The sequence below is a fragment of the Meles meles genome, chromosome 11, assembly GCF_922984935.1.
Source record: "Meles meles chromosome 11, mMelMel3.1 paternal haplotype, whole genome shotgun sequence".
NCBI lineage: Eukaryota > Metazoa > Chordata > Mammalia > Carnivora > Mustelidae > Meles > Meles meles.
This window is the reverse complement of record NC_060076.1, coordinates 26,846,410-26,867,732: the sequence shown is the minus strand read 5'-3', so window position 1 is coordinate 26,867,732 and position 21,323 is coordinate 26,846,410. Positions and strand designations below refer to the sequence as shown.

The 21,323-nt window shown below is 34.6% G+C and overlaps 1 protein-coding gene across 4 annotated transcripts in view; it reads left to right on the top strand.

The window, feature by feature from the left end:
- FSD1L (fibronectin type III and SPRY domain containing 1 like) overlaps positions 1-21,323 on the top strand; it is a 65,626-nt gene that overhangs the window by 12,495 nt on the left and 31,808 nt on the right. For all 4 annotated transcript variants that reach the window (XM_046023522.1, XM_046023521.1, XM_046023520.1 and 1 more), the window contains exons 2-5: positions 1,770-1,865; positions 4,301-4,432; positions 9,356-9,457; positions 17,397-17,419. In XM_046023522.1, coding sequence (XP_045879478.1) covers positions 1,770-1,865; positions 4,301-4,432; positions 9,356-9,457; positions 17,397-17,419 — 353 coding nt within the window. The remainder of the gene's footprint in view (positions 1-1,769; positions 1,866-4,300; positions 4,433-9,355; positions 9,458-17,396; positions 17,420-21,323) is intronic.

The following is a 21,323-nucleotide window of genomic DNA, read 5'->3' as shown; positions in this document are numbered from 1 at the left end:
ATAGAACCTACCTTGGATGAATAACTGGAATACTCTTAAGTCCTTTGTCCTCTGTTTCTGCATCTCTGTACTACCATTCTTGCTCCTAGAACTGTGCCCACTCCTGCCTCAAGTCTCAGCTTCATTTTGCCCCTCTGCTAGTTGTTTTGTGTTCAAATCTTGGTGCATCTGTTTCTGTGAGGAACACCAACAGGCTAAACACTAACTCTTGGTGTTGATCTTCTGTCATAGCATAATTTCATTGTATTGTATGAAAATACCACCAGCAGGGGCACCTGGGTGGCTCAGTGGGTTAAAGCCTTTGCCTTCGGCTCAGGTCATGATCTCAGGGTCCTGGGATCGAGCCCCACATCGGGCTCTCTGCTTGGCAGGGAGCCTGCTCCCTCCTCTCTCTCTGCCTGCATCTCTGCCTACTTGTGATCTCTGTCTGTCAAATAAAAAATAAAAAATAATAAAATACTACCAGCAGTGAGGATGAGAAGAAATAATAAAGGTAAGTGAATATAGCAGAGAGCCCTAGGCAGCCTCAGGGATGATGTTGATATCTCCGATCTCCAGGGATTCTTGTGAGAATTAAATGAGAACTGTTGTGATTACTTTTAAATTTTTGCTACTATAATGCCTTGTGAATACTTATTAAAATGTTATCCCTTTATGAGTTTATTTTTGGAGCTCTTTACATATAGCCCTTTATTGATATCAGATTATATTTTGAGAAGAACTCATCATAAAGTCTTATAGGACATTATTAAAATATTTACACTTGTAAGTGCTTAGAGAAACAAGGCTTGGGCTTCTGAGAAAATTATAAAGTGAAAGTACTTGCATTTGATTTTTACTGAGTACAAGTACCTTGTATGGATTTTGCTATTATTACCCATGAAGAGTTACTGAACAACTAGACTTATGCTGTCCAGTAAGACAGTACTTGTCACACGTGGCTATAAAAAGTGAAAATAATTAAAGTTAAAAACAGTAAACTCAGTTCCTCAGTTCTGTCTACATTTCAGGAGCTCATTAGTTTCATATAGCTATTGACTGCCAATTTGGACAGTCTATATAGGATATGATATGTCCATCATAGCAGAATATCTTATTATACAGCACTGAACTAGAGAGTATGAGAAGATTAAATAACCAAGTGTTTTATTTAAATAGGAAGCACTATCAAAAAGTATGAAGTATTTGCTGCTGAAATTACTTTTATGGTTTTATAGCATCTGTTAAATATTGCAGTGAATATTATAATTTTAGCTACAAATTTTTTATCTACTTTTGTGTTTCTAAAATGTTTTTTAATTTTATAAAGTGTCAACTTTTAGTGCTTCCTTGTTTTTCTTCCTCATATCCTATTAGAAAGCTCCATTTGGGGTGTGGTGCAATAACAATGAACACTGTTACGCTGAAAATAAACAAATAAAAAAAAATTAATTGTGAAAAAAAAAAAAAGAAAGCTCCATTTGTTTTTGCAGCATTTAAGGATTTGATTTTATTCTTTGGCCCTGGCCCTATGACCTAAAATAATACTTTTGGTATTAAATAATACGGATCATCTTCAATATGAATGGTATGGTGGTGATTAAATTGTACACTAGGAATAAGAGGTTTGTAAAATAGCACAAATACATATCCTGTCTTTTGTAATTATAGGCCTTTGGCAATTTATCTCCTCTTATATAATGTATGGTTTGTTTAGAAAGTTGTTATGGTTTATAATTCTCTTATTAAAAATATCATAATGCTAAGTGTTTTTCTTGTTTTAATCCTAGGAAGCTCTACAAAGGATCATTTCAACCCTGGCAAATAAAAATGATGAAATTCAGAACTTTATTGACACACTAAATCAAACACTAAAGGGAGTTCAGGTATTAATCTTTTTTAAAATGTTTCAGGACTGTGTTGCAATGAATGATTGTTGGGTCAGATCAAAAGTATAAATATATCAACTCTAGATTATAAATTAAAGGAGGTGAGAGTAAGGTTTTTATTTTACTTATTTCTTTGTTTAAATGCATGTCTTTTGAGCATGCACACAGGTGGAGGGGAGGGACAGAAGGAGAGGGAGAAGCAGACTCCTGGGTGAGAAGGGAGTCTGATGCGGGGCTTGATCTCAGGACCCGGGGTCATGACCTGAGTTGAAGGCAGATGCTTAACCAACTGAGCCACCCAGGCACATGCCCTGAGAGTAAGGTTTTTAAGTGGTAGATAAATAAAAATGTTTTCCTTCCTTTTTTTGTATTATCAATGGAAAGAGATAGTAAGGAAAGAAGAAAACTTAGCAATAGTATTGGTCGGGAATATTATAGTGCTCACGTTTCACCCTTTCCATTGTAGATTTGTCTTTCGTAATTCTAATTAAGAGCAAATTCTATTTTTTCTAGGAAGCTGTTTCTTTTATAATAAATAGTGGAAGGAAAACGTGGATAGTAAAAAGTCTGCTTGTAGAACTGGAAGAAAGTAAAAATAAAAGTAAAAAATAAAAAATAAAAAAAATAAAAAAAAATAAAATTGAGAAAGAGGAATACTTAAGGAAATGGTCCCAGCTTTGGGCAGATAATCCATACTGTATATAATCAAATGTTGATGAATATGCCTTACTGAATTTAGTGGTCACTTTTTGGTAAAATAAACAGAAGATTTATAGGACACTTGTAGACAGTAAATCCTTTCCTATGGTTTTTGTTTGAATCTAGGTTATTGCCTGAATCTTGGCCTGGTAAACCTTATGGTCCTTGTATTTCATTTACTTCTGAATTTGTTATAATCGAAGTTAGTTGATTAAGATCTTCACCACTTAACTGTCTTTCCCAAACTATTTTACTGGAAAATTTGGCGAATACATGAATCCACTTTCTTTAAATAAGCAATGCTAGTTGTGTTAAGGCTCTTGATCTATATATAAGGGAATCATCACGTTTGACATCTGGAAAAATAGACCATGAGCTAGCCCAAACTATTTCTCTGATTAATAAATTATTAGTACTCTACCTTAGAATCCAGAAAAAAAAAATAGAGGGGGCATTTAGCTACAGTCTTATCACTGGAGTTGGGAGCATAAGAGGTAGTAGGCAAGAGACTGTGAGGATGTGCCAATTGGTTATTGAGGATTAATCCATTCTCTTTTTATACATGAGTAAACTGAGGTCCAGGAATTTAAGTGGCTTGTGTAAGGTCACACTGGTACTAAGTAGTTAATGCGAGATTTGACATAGGTCCTTTGCCTACCAGACTGCACGTTTCTGTTGCTGCAACTTGTTCTTTATCACTGTAAATCAATTACTAAAATGATTTACACCACTTTTGGTAAGACTTCAGTGAGGTGAGTCTGGCTTCTATAAAAATTATAAGCGAAAGTTTGGTTTATGTTATTGCAGTAGATTGTACATACTAGTTTTCTTAACCAGTGCCAATTCTCTTAATTGAATGATTCATCTAAGTTGAAAAACACCTAACATAGTTTCTTCTGTCTCATAATTGCTGCAAGTGTGGATATTGCTTATCTAGAGATTTCACAGATGTTTTAAGTTATTGTTCAAATAGCAGTATCTTGCTTAATTGAGGCAGTAAGGAACTGGGAAGTCAGCAGACTTGAAATGCTTTATTGGTTATACCTCTAAGAACTAGTTGTGTGGCTTTAGGCAAGTCACTTTTCTGTATTTTAATTCCTGAAATTTAGTAGTTTGACTACAAATTCTAGTCAGTAGATGACTTCTGAGGTTCCTTTGAGCACTCAGATTCAGTGTTTGATAAATCTCTTAGGTCCAGTAAGGAATTGCTTGGTCTTTAAAGTTCTGTATATCTTATGTAAACGCACTGCTTCAGACAACCTAAAAGATTTTAAGATTTCACAAAATTAGCACATATCGTTCTTCAGTTATGGAATCAAAATCTTGATTATTTTATTAAAATGCATCATAGATGATTCTGATGTACGACAAAGGTTGAGAACTACTGGCTTAGGGTCTGCCTTGGAACCTGAAGGTCTGGACAAGTCGGCAACCTTTAAACCTTTCACATTGTCCTGCAGAAACAGTGTCTAAAAGGTAAAAAGAATATGGGCTAGTCTATAAAAAAGCTGCTTAACTCAACATAATGGAGATAGTGCTGTCAGCATTAGCAGCCAGCTTCTAGGATTTACCTGTTTTTAAAGCTTATGTCACATACTAGAATTTTGTTGTTTATATGATTTTAGCCTGAGGTAGTTTATACTGTGAATATATTCTCTCCTTTGATAAGCATATCTTTTAGTTTTCTAATGTTTGACAGCTCCAGTAAAATCATTGTTTTGCTTATTAAACAGGAAAATTCTTCTAATGTACTTTCGGAATTAGATGAAGAATTTGATAGTTTATATTCTATTTTGGATGAGGTGAAAGAAAGTATGATTAACAGTATCAAACAGGAACAAGCTCGTAAATCACAGGAGTTACAGGTGAGTTCATACAACATATTTAAATATGAATAATTTTAGTCTATTTAATACTTGATTTACTGACAGGAAAAAAAATCAGTGAATTTCTGTGAATAACTACTTTTATCTTATAGAAAATGATTATTAACTTTGCTTTGATTATATATATCTTGGTTTTTTTTTAAGATTTTATTTATTTAGGGGCGCCTGGGTGGCTCAGTGGGTTAAGCCGCTGCCTTCGGCTCAGGTCATGATCTCAGGGTCCTGGGATCGAGTCCCGCATCGGGCTCTCTGCTCAGCAGGGAGCCTGCTTCCCTCCCTCTCTCTCTCTCTCTCTCTGCCTGCCTCTCTATCTACTTGTGATCTCTCTCTGTCAAATAAATAAATAAAATCTTAAAAAAAAAAGATTTTATTTATTTATTTGACAGACGTCACACATAGGCAGAGAGTCAGGCAGAGAGAGAGGGGGAAGCAGGCTCCCCACTGAGCAGAGAGCCCAATGTGGGACTTGATCCCAGGACCCTAAGATCATGACCTGAGCCGAAGGCAGAGGCTTAACACACTGAGCCACCCAGGTGCCCCAGTCTTGTTTTTTCTTAATTGTGATAAAAACCCAAGATTTACCCTTGTAAAATAACCTTTTTTTTTTTTAAGATTTTATTTACTTATTTGTCAGAGAGAGCGCAAAAGCAGGGACAGTGCAGGCAGAGAGAGAAGCAGGCTCCTTGCTGAGCAGGGAGCCTGATGCAGGACTCTATCCTAGGACCCTGGGATCATGACCTGAGCCGGAAGGCAGATGTTTAAACAACTGAGCCACACAGGTGTCCCTTGTAATCGTTTTTATTTTTTAAATTTTATTTATTTAAATATTTTGTTTGTTTATTTGACGAGAGAGGCACAGTGAGAAGGAACACAAGCAGGGGGAGTGGGAGAGGGAGAAGTGGGTGATCCCAGGACCCTGGGATCATGACCTGAGCTGAAGACAGATGCTTAAATGACTGAGCCACCCAGGCATTTCCCCCTTGTAATCATTTTTAAATGTACAGTTCAGTAGTGGGTTAACTCTGTTGACATTGTTGTGTAACATATCTCTAGAACTTTTTATCTTTTAAAACTGAAATTATCCCCATTGAATAACAACTTCCTATTTCCGCCATACCCCACCACCTGGCAAACCACCAGTGTGTTTCCATGATTTTGATTATTCCAAATACCTCATATAAGTGCAATTATTCAGTATTGTGGCTCAGGTCATGATCTCAGGGTCCTGGGATTGAGCCCTGTTTCAGGCTCTCCACTCAGCAGTGAGTCTGCTTTTCTCTCTCCCTCTGTGATCTCTCTTTCGCTCTTTCTCAAATAAATAAAATCTAAAAAAAAAAATAAACGGCGATGTGACCTATAACATTATGTCCATTTTAGGTGTACAGTGTAATAATTTAGTTTTTATACATACTGCAAAATGACCACCAGAGTGTCTAGTTGACATCCATCACCATGCATAGTTACACACTTTTTTTTTGTGATGAGAACTTTGAAGATCTCTTTTTTTTCTGAGACTGTTCACAAATTAATTGCTTTAAATTGTATGTCATAAATTTTTTTCATCAGTTTCAGAGGTAAAATTTAGTGATTCATCAGTTGCAGATAACACCCAGTGCTAGTTATATCAGGTACCCTCCTTAATGCCCATCACCTGATTATCCCTTTCCCCCACTCACTTCCCCTTCAGCATCTCTCCGTTTGTTTCCTATAGTTAAGAGTCCCTTATGATTTGTCTCTCTCTCGATTTTCATCTTACTATATTTTTCCTTCCTTCCCCATGTTCATCTGTTTTGTTTCTTAAATTCCACATATGAGTGAAATCACATGTTATTTGTCTTTGACTGACATTTCACTCAGCATAATACCCTCTAGTTCCATTCACATCATTACAGATGGCAAGGTTTCATTGTTTTTGATGGCTGAGTAGTATTCCACATGTTCTTTATCCACTCATTTGTTGATGGACATCTGGGATTTTTCCATAGTTTGACTATTATGGACATTTTTGCTATAAACCTTTGGGTGCATGTTGCCCCTTCAGATCACTACATTTGTCACTTTGGGGTAGATACCTAGTAGTGCAATTGCTGGGTCATAGAGTAGTTCTGTTTTTAACTTTTTGAGGAACCTCCATACTGTTTTCCAGGGTTACTGCACTCTGGAAAATGAACGCACAGTTTGCATTCCTACCAACAGCATAAGAGCTTTCTCCACATTCTCACCAACATCTTTTGTTTGCTGGGTTGTTAATTTTAGCCATTCTGAGTGGTATGAGGTGGTATCTCATTGTGGTTTTGATTTGCCTTTCTCTGATGCTAATTGGTTTTGAGCATTTTTTCATGTGTCTGTTGGCCATTTGTATGTCTTCTTTGGAGAAATGTCTGTCCATGTCTTTGGCCCATTTCTTGACTGGATTATTTGTTTGGTGGGTGTGGAGTTTGATAAGTTCTACTTTCTCAGCAGTGTTTAAATATACAATACAGTAGGGGCACCTGGCTGGCTCAGTTGGTAGAGCATTCGACTCTTGATCTTCTGGTCATAAGTTCAAGCCCCACAGTGGGCCTAGAAATTACTTTTACAAAATTTACAATGTAGTATTAATTCTTTTCACCGTGCTGTACATTATACACCCAGGACTTATTTTATAACTGGGAATTTGTACTTTTTGACCAACATCACCCATTCATCCATATTTTAAAATTTTTTGGTAGTAGCCATCTTAATGGGTGTGAGATAATACTCTTTGAAAGTGGTGACTGCAAGGATGTTAGGACCATTTTCTCTTCCTGTTTGAAAACTTGAGATCTTCATTTTTTCCAGTGATTCCATTGTTTTTGTTTTCTTTTTTTTTTTTTTTAATCTTACATCTGGTTGCCTTTTATGACTCTTAATACTTCCTCTCAATGCCACAAAAATTTTGGCAATATTTTTTCATAGGAATAGTGATCTGGGGAGATGAAGAGATATTGAGGGGACCGTAGGCTATAAAGTAAGACTGAGTTGTTTTAATATAAGCTTAGTGAAATAACTTCATTGTTGTGTTCATGATTCAAAGGAAAAGCTATGATGATACCAGCCTAATGGTATTTCAAACCATAAGGCCTTATTGGAATAGTTTAAAAACCAAATATTAAAAAGATTCACAACTTGGCTACCAGTGCCATTTTCTTTAGTTGGAGACAGTAGAACATTTCTGTTCTTCTTTTGGGTTTACAAACCTGATAGGATGTTGTTTTCATTAAAATTTTATCAGTTACTCTAAATAACTGACAAGTTATTGGTCTTTAAATTGTATTCCTTTGTACCCTTTTTTTAAACTTTCCCTCTTGAAAGCAAATTCATAGCATTTTCTTTCCTTTTTTTTAAAATAAAGATTTTATTTGAGAGAGGGAGAGAGAGAGTGCACCAGCAGGGGGAGGGACAAAGGGCGAGGGAGAAGCACACTCCCCACTGAGCAGGGAGTCAGGATATGGAGCTCATTCCAGGACCCTGAGATCATGAAGCCAAAGGCAGATGCTTAACCAACTGAGCCACTCAGGTGTGCCTGTAGCCTTTTCTTACAATAAGATATTTTATCTTAAATTTTGACCTCAGATTGGATTCTTTCACTTTAATAGTTTCTTGAGATATATTCCTTATTCTTTTTGTTATTTTTTATTTTAATACTTCATTCACTTAGTGTCCCCTAATGATCCTGTGTAGACCATTTATAGCTACCATTTTGTTCTCAGTGATTTTGCTCAAACTTTTCATAAAGCTCTTATACAAATGGAATATTTCAAATGATGGTTTGCTAATTATTCTTTGGATAATTTTACTTATAGGAATAGTAGTTTTTTACTTATAGGAATTTTACTTATAGGAATAGTAGTATTTTTAGGAAATTGTGGTTAGGTTCTTAGAATAACACATGAAAACATAATTTTACCCAAGATAGGGCAAAACTATTCTCCTTTTCAAAGTAAAAATATGGCACATCCAGAAACCAATAACATGAGCCATAGTTTATCCTTAGTGCCGATCTTAAGGGGTACCTAAGTAGATTTGAATATGGAAAAGATAGTAATAAAGAGCTATTAATATTCTGAAGAAGAATCTTGGGTACATTAAGAAAATTTAGAAATAGATCTGTTTCTTCATTTAAAGGTATCACTAACAATATTTCTGCACGACTGGGCTTAGTTTTAGACTACAGATGATAGAGAGTGACAGAGAACTGAGTAAGACAGACTGGTATGTGAAATTAATACATCACAGTGGCAGGGCACATCACTGCAACAGTTACTGTCTTCTTTATTCTTTTTGAAATCTTAGCACTTGATTCCTTATGTTATCCAATTTTGGAAACTATAATTGGCATTTATGGCAGTATGTATTACTTGAGTAATATGATAAATGGACTACTAAAATTGTGCTCAACTGCATGTACCTTTAACTTGATTCATAAACTTTAGTTTTATTTGTTAAATATCATCAAGAAACCTAGCCTCCCTTTATAGAGGATGTTTTCTGCAGATGGACTATTTTGATAACTTAAATTGTTTACAGTTAAAAAAATAGTTGATAGATTTCTGACAGCCCTGATTGAGAAAAATCTTTAATTTGACCTGAACTATTTATAATTGCTTTATTTTCTGTTGTGTTTTTTAAGTGATGAGTATATCTATATCTGTATGCAATTAAACTCTTTTGAATAAATTATGGAAAGATGTTAAGTACAATATGTTAAGATAGTTAAAATTTGTTACATATATGACTAGTGAATATGTTACTTTAATAGCTCTCTAAAATATTTTTGTTCAGTTTTTTCTATTAAATTTGTAAGTTCATTTTAACAATATGTATTTAAGGTTCTAATGGAAATAGGAAATTTTATTTTAAAGATTTATTATTGTTTTTTAGAGTCAGCTCAGTCAATGTAATAATGCCTTGGAGAACTCAGAAGAACTATTAGAATTTGCAACACGGTCATTAGATATAAAGGAACCTGAAGAATTTTCAAAGGTATTAAAACATCAGCCAAAAAACCTAAACTAACCACTTAAATAGGAGAACCTTGTTTTAAAAAACGATGTTTTCCCTTTCAATTTTGGATTTATTAAGTCATCTGTAATACTAAAAAAGTCTTCTTATTTCTTAAGTAAAATGCTACCTATTCGTTTATTCCAAAGTGGACGCCTGGATGTGTCTTTAGAGTAATGAACAAATTATTTAACTTCTCTTTAATGCTCTGTTTGGATAGATCCACTTATTTTCCTTTTCAATTGCATCCCTATTAGCTATTTATTTTAAGGGTACTTGTGTATTTTATTTGAGTCATACCTTTGTTATAAATATTTCGTGACTAAGGAAAGAAGATTAATATTGCTATTAACATTCTTAAAAATCTAGTTTTGTATTCCTTTCTTTCTTTGAGCTGATTGGGAAAACATCACTTGATGCATATGAGCACTGTAACCTAGTGATATTTGCTATTAAATTTATTAAACATCCCACTGTTTGGTGTAATTTTTTGAATGTTTTATCAAAATATGAAAATGTAGGTTCTTATTTGGAGGGTATGTTTGGTATGAAGTATAAACAGAATAATAAGACTGCTAATGTTTTAAGCTAGAACCTAGTGTTTAAGAGATTCTGAATTCTAGATTCTAATTTTTATTTTAACTAGGGTCATTTTTAAATGATTACCACATTATCAAATCAAATCTCTTTTTGATGTAGAATATATTTAAAAATGGTGTGAGAAAAGTGGCAACTTGAGCTATATAATTAGGAAAATACATACTGTAGTAATCTTAGCAAGATAAGTATTTGAGTTTGATACTACGTTCTTGGTCTTTGTGGACTACACAGTGAACTTCTTTAGTGTTAGAAAGATGGCTTCATAATCCATTTGTGTCTACCTAGTACTTTAATTTCATGATTTTTCTGTGAACTTGAAGATAGAAAAATCTTCCTTGAGAAGATAACATTTGGTGGCTTACATCCCTGCATTCTGAAAATGAATTTTAAAAATGATTTCCTTTTAATGAAATGAATCAAAACAAAAGTTCTTTTGCTATAAATCTGCGAACTAATTAATTTTTGAATTTAGAGGTGGATTGCAAGTAGGTCATCTTTGTATTTGGTAGGACTTGCTATATAAAGGAATTATGAGGAAAATGTATCATACTTTAAATACTTTAGAATATAGATAATGTCACCTATTCAGAGGACATTTTGGGATAACCTCAGATATCTGGAACACAGCCAAAAAAATACAGAAAGCAAAAAATATCTGTTTCAAAATGAGTGTCATAAAAATTCATGGGCAGTTCCTCAGAATCTAGTGACTATTATATAGAGAGTGCTACTAAAGTTTTAGTTTTCTCTTCAGTTTCCTTGTTGTTCAGAGTCCCCTTCAAGTAGAGTGGGCCAGCTGCTAATGACAGGCATAATCATAGCAGCAAGAATTAACAGCTGAGAGCCTGAAAGTGAGGAAGAAGAAGACAGGAAAACCATAAAACCTGGACACATGTATTTGAAAACAACTTCAACCCAGTTGCATTTAAGTAGGGATTGATGCTCAGAAAAACTGTGGTCAAGTTTGTTTCTCCCAAGTTTCCCTTTCCACTCTTTTTGGAGTCCTCTCCCCTTCCTCTCAAAGGCTACTGTTTTCTCTTTCCTTTGTCCTTTCCAACTTTGTTAAAACTTTTCCCCAGCTGGTTGTAAATTGGAAAGGTTCTGATAAATTACATTGTGGTTTAAACATTTTCTTGGTGTTCTGTGTTGCTTATTTTATATTTTTGGTTTTCTAGCCTTTTGAAGTACTTCTTAATAGCTTAAACCATTTGGAAATGTGGTGAAATAAATTGTCAGTGTCTCCTACCTAGAAATTGGAGTTTATTGTTTAAGAGAAATGCTTAACTAGGAGTTGTTTGAAATTATTTTCTTAGTATATCCAGATTGTATCCAAAGAATGGTTTGATTCCAAGTTAAAAACCAGGTTCCCCTTTGCCAGGTGCATGGACTATAGACCTGCCTCAAAGACCTAATAGCTGACAGAATAGGGAAGATGACTTTGAAGATTAATTATTGGAATTTGAAGAATAATCGTCTAGTATATTGTTAGATTTTTGGAAAACAATTCTTTTAAGGTGTACTGTTTATGAATATCCCATATTAAAGTGATTAAATCAGATTATTATTAATAGTTCATGGGCACAAAAAAGTCATAGGCTAAAATCCAGTCCATGAGTCTTTTTAAGACTTCATTATCTTCAAAAACAGTACTTTAAATACTGATATTTGAATGATCACATTGCAGTACCTCAGCATGAGAATTGAATATTAAGCTATGCTGTTTACTAGCATTAGACAATCTGAAAATGAATGAGTAAAAATGGCACAAATGGGAAAGGATTTTGGAATGTGCTTTCACTGATTTTTAAAAATTTGGTATTACAGATTGGTTTTATTATCACTATTTTTTTTAATCATTAGAAGTTTGGTTGATAGTAAATATATGAAGAAGGATCACCAGCAAATGCAGTTTGGATCATTTGCTTTATTTCTGGATGGACAAGTAGCCAAACCTGGCTTCTCTATTAATAGCTGGCCTGTAGAACATTGCTTGGATCCTTTGACAAAATTAATATTTCCATTCTCCCACCCCTGAATTTAGAACTTGAATTCTACTTGTAAAAAGAGCTGAGTCTGTGGAGCAGTTTCCAGGTCACTAAGCATCTACTTCCTCACTATCATGCCACACATAACCCAATTGTCAGATTAGAAGGGAGTAAATGGTTACCTGTGCATGGAGCCTTTAGTGGAGTAAAAAATACAGAGTAGGGTAAAAGGGGGAACAGTGTCTTCTACACTTGATCACAGATAAAAAGGGAGAATGGATTTTCTGTATTTTTCCACTTCAGTCTCCCAGTAACTCGCCATTGGCATATTGTCCAGTCAGTGTCACCCCCGACCGGTGGGAGGAGCAGATGAGAGGGGTAGAGGAAGCTCACTATGTTTTCAAGGGAAGTACTGGCAGATGTGCTTTCTGTGGGTTGAAGTCAGGAATGATGAGAGAGGAGAGGACCTTCACTGAAAGCATGCATGTTTCAGTTACGAAGGCAGTTTAAAGACAAATGTAAATATGTGTTAAGAATAGCCCAGACTAATTTTTCACCTTTATTTTATTTGTGGGTGTTTATGTCTACAGAAATATAGTTTCCTATTATGTAAATGTGCTTAGTCATAGAACAGATGTATGCAGTGCTGTATTCAAAGTTTATTTCAAGTTATTTACTATAGCTTTATGAAGACTAAAATGATATTTTTGGAAAGTAGTTCTTTTTATAAACAGATAAGTATATAGAATATATTAAATTTTTAACATATGGAATCAACTGCTTTGCAGTGTTTTTGTTTTGTTTTTTTAAAACTGATATTTTTGCCAAAAGGAGAGTAGCATTTTGAAACTCTTTTTTACTTTCTCTGACTGAGTCCCTTTCATTTCCCAAGTCATTCCTTAATATGGTATCTGGGGTTAAGGTAGGAGTCTCAATTATGTATTGTAAAAAAATAATGGGAAAGTATCGAATGTTTGCCCCATAGTCATTTTCAGTTTGTCTCAAGGAAACATAAAAATTTCTGTCCCAAATCTAGTAGGAAAATCTGAAATATAAAACAATGTGAACATACAGACAAGACTTGAAAGTTTCTCAGTGCTATGTGGCATTCAGAGTTTTAGTAGGAACGCTATTGGGCTTAACTGCAAGTCAAAATAAAGATGAATCCTGTCAGGCAAATGCCAATTTTGAAATCTAGTTTTTGCTTGATTTATCATTTTGACAATGTGAGTATATTTTTCTCTGTTGTTATTCAGAAACCTATATAGTTGGCCCTTAAACAACATGGGGATTATGAGCTCTGACCCCCACATAGTTTAAAATCCATGTATGACCTTTGACTCACCCAAAACATAACTACTCATAGCCTTCTGTTGATGAGAAGACTTGCTTATAACATAGCCGGTTAACACATATTTTGTGTTGTATGTATTATATGCTGCATTCTTACAGTAGAGCTAGAGAAAAGAAAATGTTACTAAGAAAATCATTGGAAAAGAAAATACATTTACAGCACTGTATTGTAAAAATCCTGGATATAAGTGGACCCACACAGTTTAAACCTGTGTTGTTCAAAGGTTAACGGTATTATTTTTGTTGCTTTTTATTAATGCTCTGACTTGAACTAACTTTCCCCTTGTGGCCTTTTCATTTCAGCCTATATTTCAGAGAATTAGGTTGTTAAAATGCTTAGTTTATTTTGGATAAATTTTAAAAGTTGCTGTGTGCAAATAAGATGGCTTAGGATGGACTTTTAGAGTTTGAAGACACTTTAGTGCTCATTACTTTGTAGATGAGATAACTAAATCCTAAAAGAGTTAAGTGACTTGCTGATTAGTGTGGTATGAAACTCAAATCTCTTAAGCCTTGGTCTTATTCTATTTTTTGCTGAGGCGTTTTAGAACTTTTGCTGATTGGGAAGAAATTTGGAAATCTCAAATTTTGTTCTTTTTTGGGTAAATGATTCATTGAGTACAATAAGCAAGATCTAAAACGTCTTTATTTTATTATTTTTCCTGTTTTAACTATTTAGAAAATACTGTTCAGTTAGCTGCTCCACATTAGAGTTATCGTAGGGTACTTTGCATCTAACATTTTTCTATAAAAGGAGAAAAATGATGTATCAAGAAGAAATATAGAAACAATAAGATCTTTTAGAGTGCTTGCTAAATTCATGGAAGAAAATAGTTTCTATATCTATTTACAGAATATTAAAAGCAAGAGAAATTGGGGGAAGATCTGGTTTAACTTCTTTATACTTTATTGGTAATTATGAAGAACCATTTGTGATCACTCCTACTTGTACTCTTATTACGGGTCTTTTTAAGGAAGTTTGGTCTGAAGTGACAGATTCCTAAAACTGATAAAGGATAAAAATTGTAAGATTTATTTTGAAAACATTTATTGAGAGATGGAGGAAGGGAATGAGAGAGAAAGAAGCCATCTCTGAGAGGAATAAAGAGAAATGAAATGTTGGCAAATGAGATTTCAGTAGAAGACTAAAATAGAAATAGTGATTGAAATTGAAATAGAAAATAATGCTACTGAGCAAGGTTATATAGCTAAGCTTCTTGAAGGCTTTTAAATAATATGCAGTAGCATTACCCAAAAATCTAAAGATTCAACTGAGGCATGTTCATAACTCACTAAGTGAAATTATATAGGTGCAAATAAATACATTAGAGCAGTGATAAATTCTGGAATCATTTGGTACTTGGTAAGCAGAGATGTTTAATTGACAAAATGCATCGCTCTTGAAATTGAAACTTAGAGGAATCAAGCAATACAGTAATGTGTATCTTTTGGATAGATTTCTACTTTGGGAGAAGAAATTCCAGAAAAAATAAAACTCTTTTTCAATTTAGGACATTTCTTAAAATTGGGCCCATTTAGAGAAGTATCTTCAAAATTTGAGACTTTCTACCCTTTTATCGTTTCACAGAATAACTTTTTCAACCCCTTCTGCATTTACACAGTGTATATACTGTTAAATTCGAACCTAAATGAAAGAGGAACCTCTGAGTCTTCAGTTTGATCACCTGGGTATGTTTATACATAAATGCACAAGACAACAGTTTTTCCAACATTATTTGGCTTTTCATCTTTTCCTTTTCTGGTTTGTCACAAGCAGCCTAGTACATTAAATGATAACAAGAAAGCTTTACATGCATGTGCACACCTGCACACTTGTACACAGACACATTAAAAAATGGCACCTTCTAAGTTAAGTAATACTAGGCACAAAACTGAATCATTGTAGTCAGTTTAAAAGACGGTATTGGGGGTGCCTGGCTGGTTCAGTCAGTGGAGCATGTGACTCTTAATCCCAGGGTCATGAGTTTGAGCCCACTTTGGGTGTAGAGATTACTTTTTAAAAATTGTTGTAAGGAAATTAAACAAATATACCGCATAATGTTTTTGAAAGATGAAAGAAAATCTCTGTTAAGAAAAAGACAGTTATGGTCTCATATTGTTGGGGTCTTTGAGAGTGATTGGTAAATAACAGTCTTCTAACCAAATTCTAAACCAGATGCGAAATAAGAGAAAGCAGTAAAGCTGATAAGAGGCCAAATACCAATCAAATGATATCAGAGAATTTAGCTTATATCAATGGGCAAGCATTCTAATATGAATCCTAGAGTTAGTCAGACTTGCCCACTCAGGCATGGTCAATACAAGGGTACAGCTCTGTGTATGTGTGTGAGAACCTGTTTCTGTGAAACTTCCTACGTGGAGGGAAAGAACAGAGTATGTATGTTTTCTGTAGACAAGCTGCCAGAAAGAGGGAAAATAACTGATTAAGTCCTTTCACCTCACAGGGAGGAATGAAGGAATAGAGAGAGGCTAAAGGAGTAATGCTAGTGGCATTTCTCCATATGTAAAGAAACACCAAGAGCAGAAGACGTTTATATTAAAATCTTTGGTGGTATTTCTAGCTGTAATGACAGTAATTTTAAAAAATGAGCATAATTGACTTTGCTAACATTTCTTATTCCTAGTACCAAAGTAGTGTTATGACTTAAGCCACATATTAATGGCACCAAATCGGGTTTGCTATTATAGAATGTGGAGCTTTGAAAGGATCTGTAGAAACAGTAAGGACTAAAATTTCTTAATAAAGGAAAGAGAATGATTAGTATACAGGCCTCACAATTGATTATGGTAATGTTGGAAATGTGTCATATGTTGATCTCCTAAATGTCAGTTCTGGTTTTTAGTGTAGAAAGGTGCTCAGGATATTTTAGGATGGTTGTAAAAAGGACCAATACCAAAGAAGAACAATATTAGAATCAAAGAAGAGAGGCAACAGAAACATTGCTATATCAAATTAATGTTCAATTAAATTTAATAATATTATCATGTGCCAAACTTTATGCTAGGCCTAGGATAGAGTGTAGAGCAAAACAGCCATGGTTTACATTGGATGTGTTGTTAATTATGGTGGTTAGTTTGGGGGGAAAAAAACTTTTGTTGAACATATTATATATAAATGTGAAGGGGACAACGGGTTTTGTGTGTATTTTTCATTGCTTTTCTGTATACTGTACAGCACCAAATGATAGCTGTGCCCTTTCCTAAATTCGTGTTAGCATTCTAAAAAAGAAAAAAAAAGAAAGATACTTCATGCCAAATAGGTTTAAGTTAACTGCTTCTGTGAAGTCATCTCAGGGAAAGACCTTATTGCCAGTTGTATTTCTCTGGTTTCTCCTTGTCTGAATTTTTGTCATTATAACTTTACTTTTTGGGGTAAAGGATTGAAGAACTGCAGCCCAGTTTTATGTGTTAGCAGGCAAGCTCTCAAAATGCAAAGCCTTTGCTCAGGGAAGGCATACAGAGAAAACTTGGAACAACCATGATGAAGTGGTGAAAGAGATAATTGAAGAAAAATTGGAGAGCAGATTTGAAATGTATAAGAAAAGCATTAGATTGCGTAGAAATGTATGCCCCTTGAAGGAAATTGATTGTTCTAGTTGAGGAGTGTCAGACTGAATTGGAAGTGGAGGTATATTTTGATAATCCTAAGGTAAGGAAAAACATGTATAGTCATCTGGAATTAGTTTGAAGTGTTAGTTTTCCTCCTTTTAAGGTGATTTATATGGGGGTCTGGATTTTTTTTTTTTTTTTTTTTTTTTTTTTTTTTTTTTACACTATAGATCTAACATCACATTATGCAAGCTGATGTGAACTGTACAAATTTCCTGTAATTCATGTTTTGGTGACTGTGAACTAATCTATTCCAGGGTTTATATCCTAACTTTTCTTGCATGTCACTGCCATTGAAACTTGCATGAAAAGCACTAACTGCCTTCTTTCTCTTCTCCCTGATTTGCTCGAAGGCTGCCAGACAGATCAAGGATAGGTATGGTATAAAACCTATATTTTTATATAAATATCAATATTGAAGTCAGAAATGAAATTCAAGAACAGTTTCTTATTAGACTTTTGTTGGCATTTACATGCCTCTAATGGCCATGTAAAAAAAAAAATCTCTTGCGTATCTTCTGGAATAAACAATGTATAAGAAAGATTTTTTAAAAAACATAGTTGTGGACAATTACATACTTCCAAAAGAATTTCATTTCTGGTATAATATAGTTAGTTTTAGTACAGTTCCTAATTAGCTATGAATGGATGGAGACCCATCTTGGATAATTAAAAAATATATATTCCTGGAATGTGTTTTTTTGTTGCTCATAATTTATAAGTATGTCCTACTTTCTGAGGAGTCAGCATTTTTAATAGTCCGTAAGAGCTGAAGCTCTCCTATTTCACTGCTCTCCTGTTTAACACCTTTGTATTCTCATTCCATCCTATTCCTGGTGCCATCTCTTTCTGTTTCTCATGCCACTACCATCTAATTAATGTGGGAAGAGAAAATTAAAATGATGAAAGACTACCTTAAAAGGTCTTTCTCATTGGTAGGGCCAGGATTAAGAAAGATAATTTAGTACTTGCTGTAATGAAGACACAAAGGGCTAAAAGAGCAGCTGGCAGTTCTGGATTGAGTTACCACAGAAGGGATGGTTTTGATCTTCTGGCTAATCACTGAGCATTGACTATAGTGAGATTATCATTTACGGTTTCTTTCTTCGAGGATTATGAGATTCTCTGAAAGCTAGCTCTTAAAAACACCACTCTGAATCCTAGATTAAATTACTTATTCTTCATCAGATAATTCACAAAATTATTCATCATAGATTCTGTGAAAACCAATGTGTCAATTGTTAATTTTGACTGAAGTCTTCAATTCTGTTTTTCTGATGGTTTGTTATTTGACTAGAGACAAGATTCACATGGCACTCATAGCACTCTTAGCACAAAAACTGATTTTTATATAGTTTTAGTATATTTTTTGTATCAGGGAATGTTTAAAGACAGGATCAGCTTATCAATCCTGAATGTAGAAAGGTGATTATGAGAGTTTGAAGGTGAAAAGTATTGGCTGTGTATGGGGAGTGGATGCTAGGTAGGTCAGTTTATTGGATAAGGTATAATTGGGTTGTATCTGCTGAAATTTGCTACATGTAGTCCATCTTTCACTGTGGCTAGATTATTCTTCTTTTTAGCCACTTAACTCCACTAGGTCTTGCTATGGTCTCTGATTTTCTGGATTAGAAGTCATTTCCTAATCAGGCTTTGGCCTATCCAAGGAATTTGCGAGGGGCTCCTGGATGGCTCAGTGGGTTAAAGCCTCTGCCTTCGGCTCAGGTCATGATCTCAGGGTCTTGGGATCGAGCCCCACATCAGGCTCTCTGCTCTGTGGGGAGCCTGCTTCCTCCTCTCTCTCTCTCTGCCTACCTCTCTGCCTGCTTGTGATCTCTGTTAAATAAATAAATAAAATAAAAAAAAAAAAAGAACTTTGCGAAAACCCTCACAAGATCTTCTCTTGTACTCTCCAGGGACTCTATATGGTTCTGTACTTCCAAGAATCCTGTCCTTTACCCATGACATCTTTCTGTATCCAGATTTGTCAGAATTTAATGATGAATTTTCATGGTCGAACGCAAGGCTTTAGTGAAATTTGACTTCTTTGCCTCTTCTAAGCCCATTTCTTGGCTTGATTTCATCAGCTTCCAGGCGATCTCAGGAGTAAAGGTTCCTTTTCTCTGTCAGGGCAAACTCAAACTCCCCCCACCCCCGCAACTTATACATTATTCATTTTGGCTACCCATGAAATTTTCACTTACTGCTTGAGAACACTTCTAGGTCTTGGCTTAATTTTTTTAAGCTTGATTTTAACTTCATAGTGTCCAGGTTTCTCTGATATAAATATTAGGTGCTCTCCCAGGAAGCAGTCTTATAGAATTCCATCATTGCCATTTATGATACAAAAATATATAGTCTTAGTAAAATAATTTTTACTAGGGGAAGAAAGGATTATTACCTTATACTGATGGCAGAAGAGGAATTTTAAGGAAGAGTATGTGTAGCATACCTGAGCAGGGAATCAAATATGTAAAAATGAAAGCATCTGTGAGAATTGACTATTTATCATTTGTTGTGGTAGAAGTTATGCAATAGAAACATCAGGAGTAACAGGAAAAACTAAGCAGCTGCAATGAAAAGATAATAGCAGATCCTTGTAACTTTATAAATCACTGGTATATACTTATGGATGCTTTTTAGTAATGTTGGAAGATGATTAGTTAAGGTTTGTTGTGGACTTACAGTTCTTGAAAAAAGGGGTCATGAAAGGGTGAGTCAAGTTAATTAGATACTTTGAGGAAACTGAAAGTGTTCATCCATATGTTTTGTAGTTTTTTCTTTGTAAAAAAGAAACTAAGGGGAAAGGATCTTTGTATTCAGTTGTACTATAGGAAATAAACCAAGAAAGTCAAGGTGAATTAAAACATTCCTAACCATATGGATCCTGTAATGGTAGAGAATTATCTGTGGATTTTAGGTTGATTTGGGCTTTCAGACACAATTATCTAAATGTACTCAGTTTAAAAATAAAAAAAATTTAGGGGTGCCTGGGTGGCTCAGTGGGTTAATAAGCATCTGCCTTCACCTCAGGTCATGTCATGTCATCTCAGGGTCCTGGGCTCGAGCCCCGCATCAGGTTCTCTGCTTGGCGGGGAGCCTGCTTCACCCTCCTCTGCCTGCCTCTCTGCCTATTTGTGATCTGTCTCTCTCTGTCAAATAAATAAATAAGATTTTAAAAATAAAAATAAATAATCCAGTCTTTTAAAAGATTATAGCATTGTTGAACATCTAAGTTGATTTTTGGAGACTGAAATTTTCATTGACTAGAAAATAAAGGTCATTATTTTTATTTTTAAGGTTCTGATATACTTTTTTTTTTAAAGATTTTATTTGAGAGAGAGAGAGCACATGCAAAAACACAAGCAGGGGGAGGGGCAGAGGGAGAAGCAGACTCCCCACTGAGCAGGGAGCCAGATGTGGGACTTGATCCCAGGACCCTGGGATCGTGATCTGAGCTGAAGGCAGCTGTTTAACCAACTGAGCCACCCAGGTGTCCCTTGATAGATCTTTCATTACTTTTTTTTTTTTTTAATTTTTAATGTTTTTTTTTTTTTTGATAGATCTTTCTAATGAACTTTTGGAGGACATTATTTTTCTTTGAGGCCACAGTGATTAAAATCAAGTTTTGTGATAAAGTTTCAGATTTAAATTCTACGAAAAACTTTGAGATATTTTTTTCAACAGTTCTCAACAAACATTTAAATAGGTTTAGAAGCATCCAAGTGGGTTCAAACCCATTCATTGATTCAGTGGTCATATACTAGTACCTCTCTCAACATAGCTCTTTCAGAAGTCCTAAATCAAAAGGTTCTTGTGACTTTAAAGAGGAAAGTAATTAAGACTTAGCCTTTGTTCCTAACTTCTTACTGATATAATCTGAAATTTAATTATTGAGAACCAACAGCTTAAAGTAATATGTGTGAAATATTCAGCATTATGCTTGACTTTCAATGAGTTCACTTCCCCATAAGTTGTATTTCACTATAGCACATTCTTCTTGATAAGTAGATAAGCTGTTTTTGACTCATTGTTATTAATAAAGTGATTACTTTCCTAGTTTTAAAGTGAAATAAAATAACTGAATATAACAACAGCTTGACATTTTTTATCCCAAAATAACTGAATACAGCAACAAGTTTGATATCTTGGATACCACGTATCCTTGGGTAGATTTGGCAGGTCTGAATGACTAGGCCTGGTAGTCCCCTTGTTCCTCAGCTCTATTTACTACTTCTCCCAAATTGTGTGCTAGCGGGACAACATCCATGAATAGTACT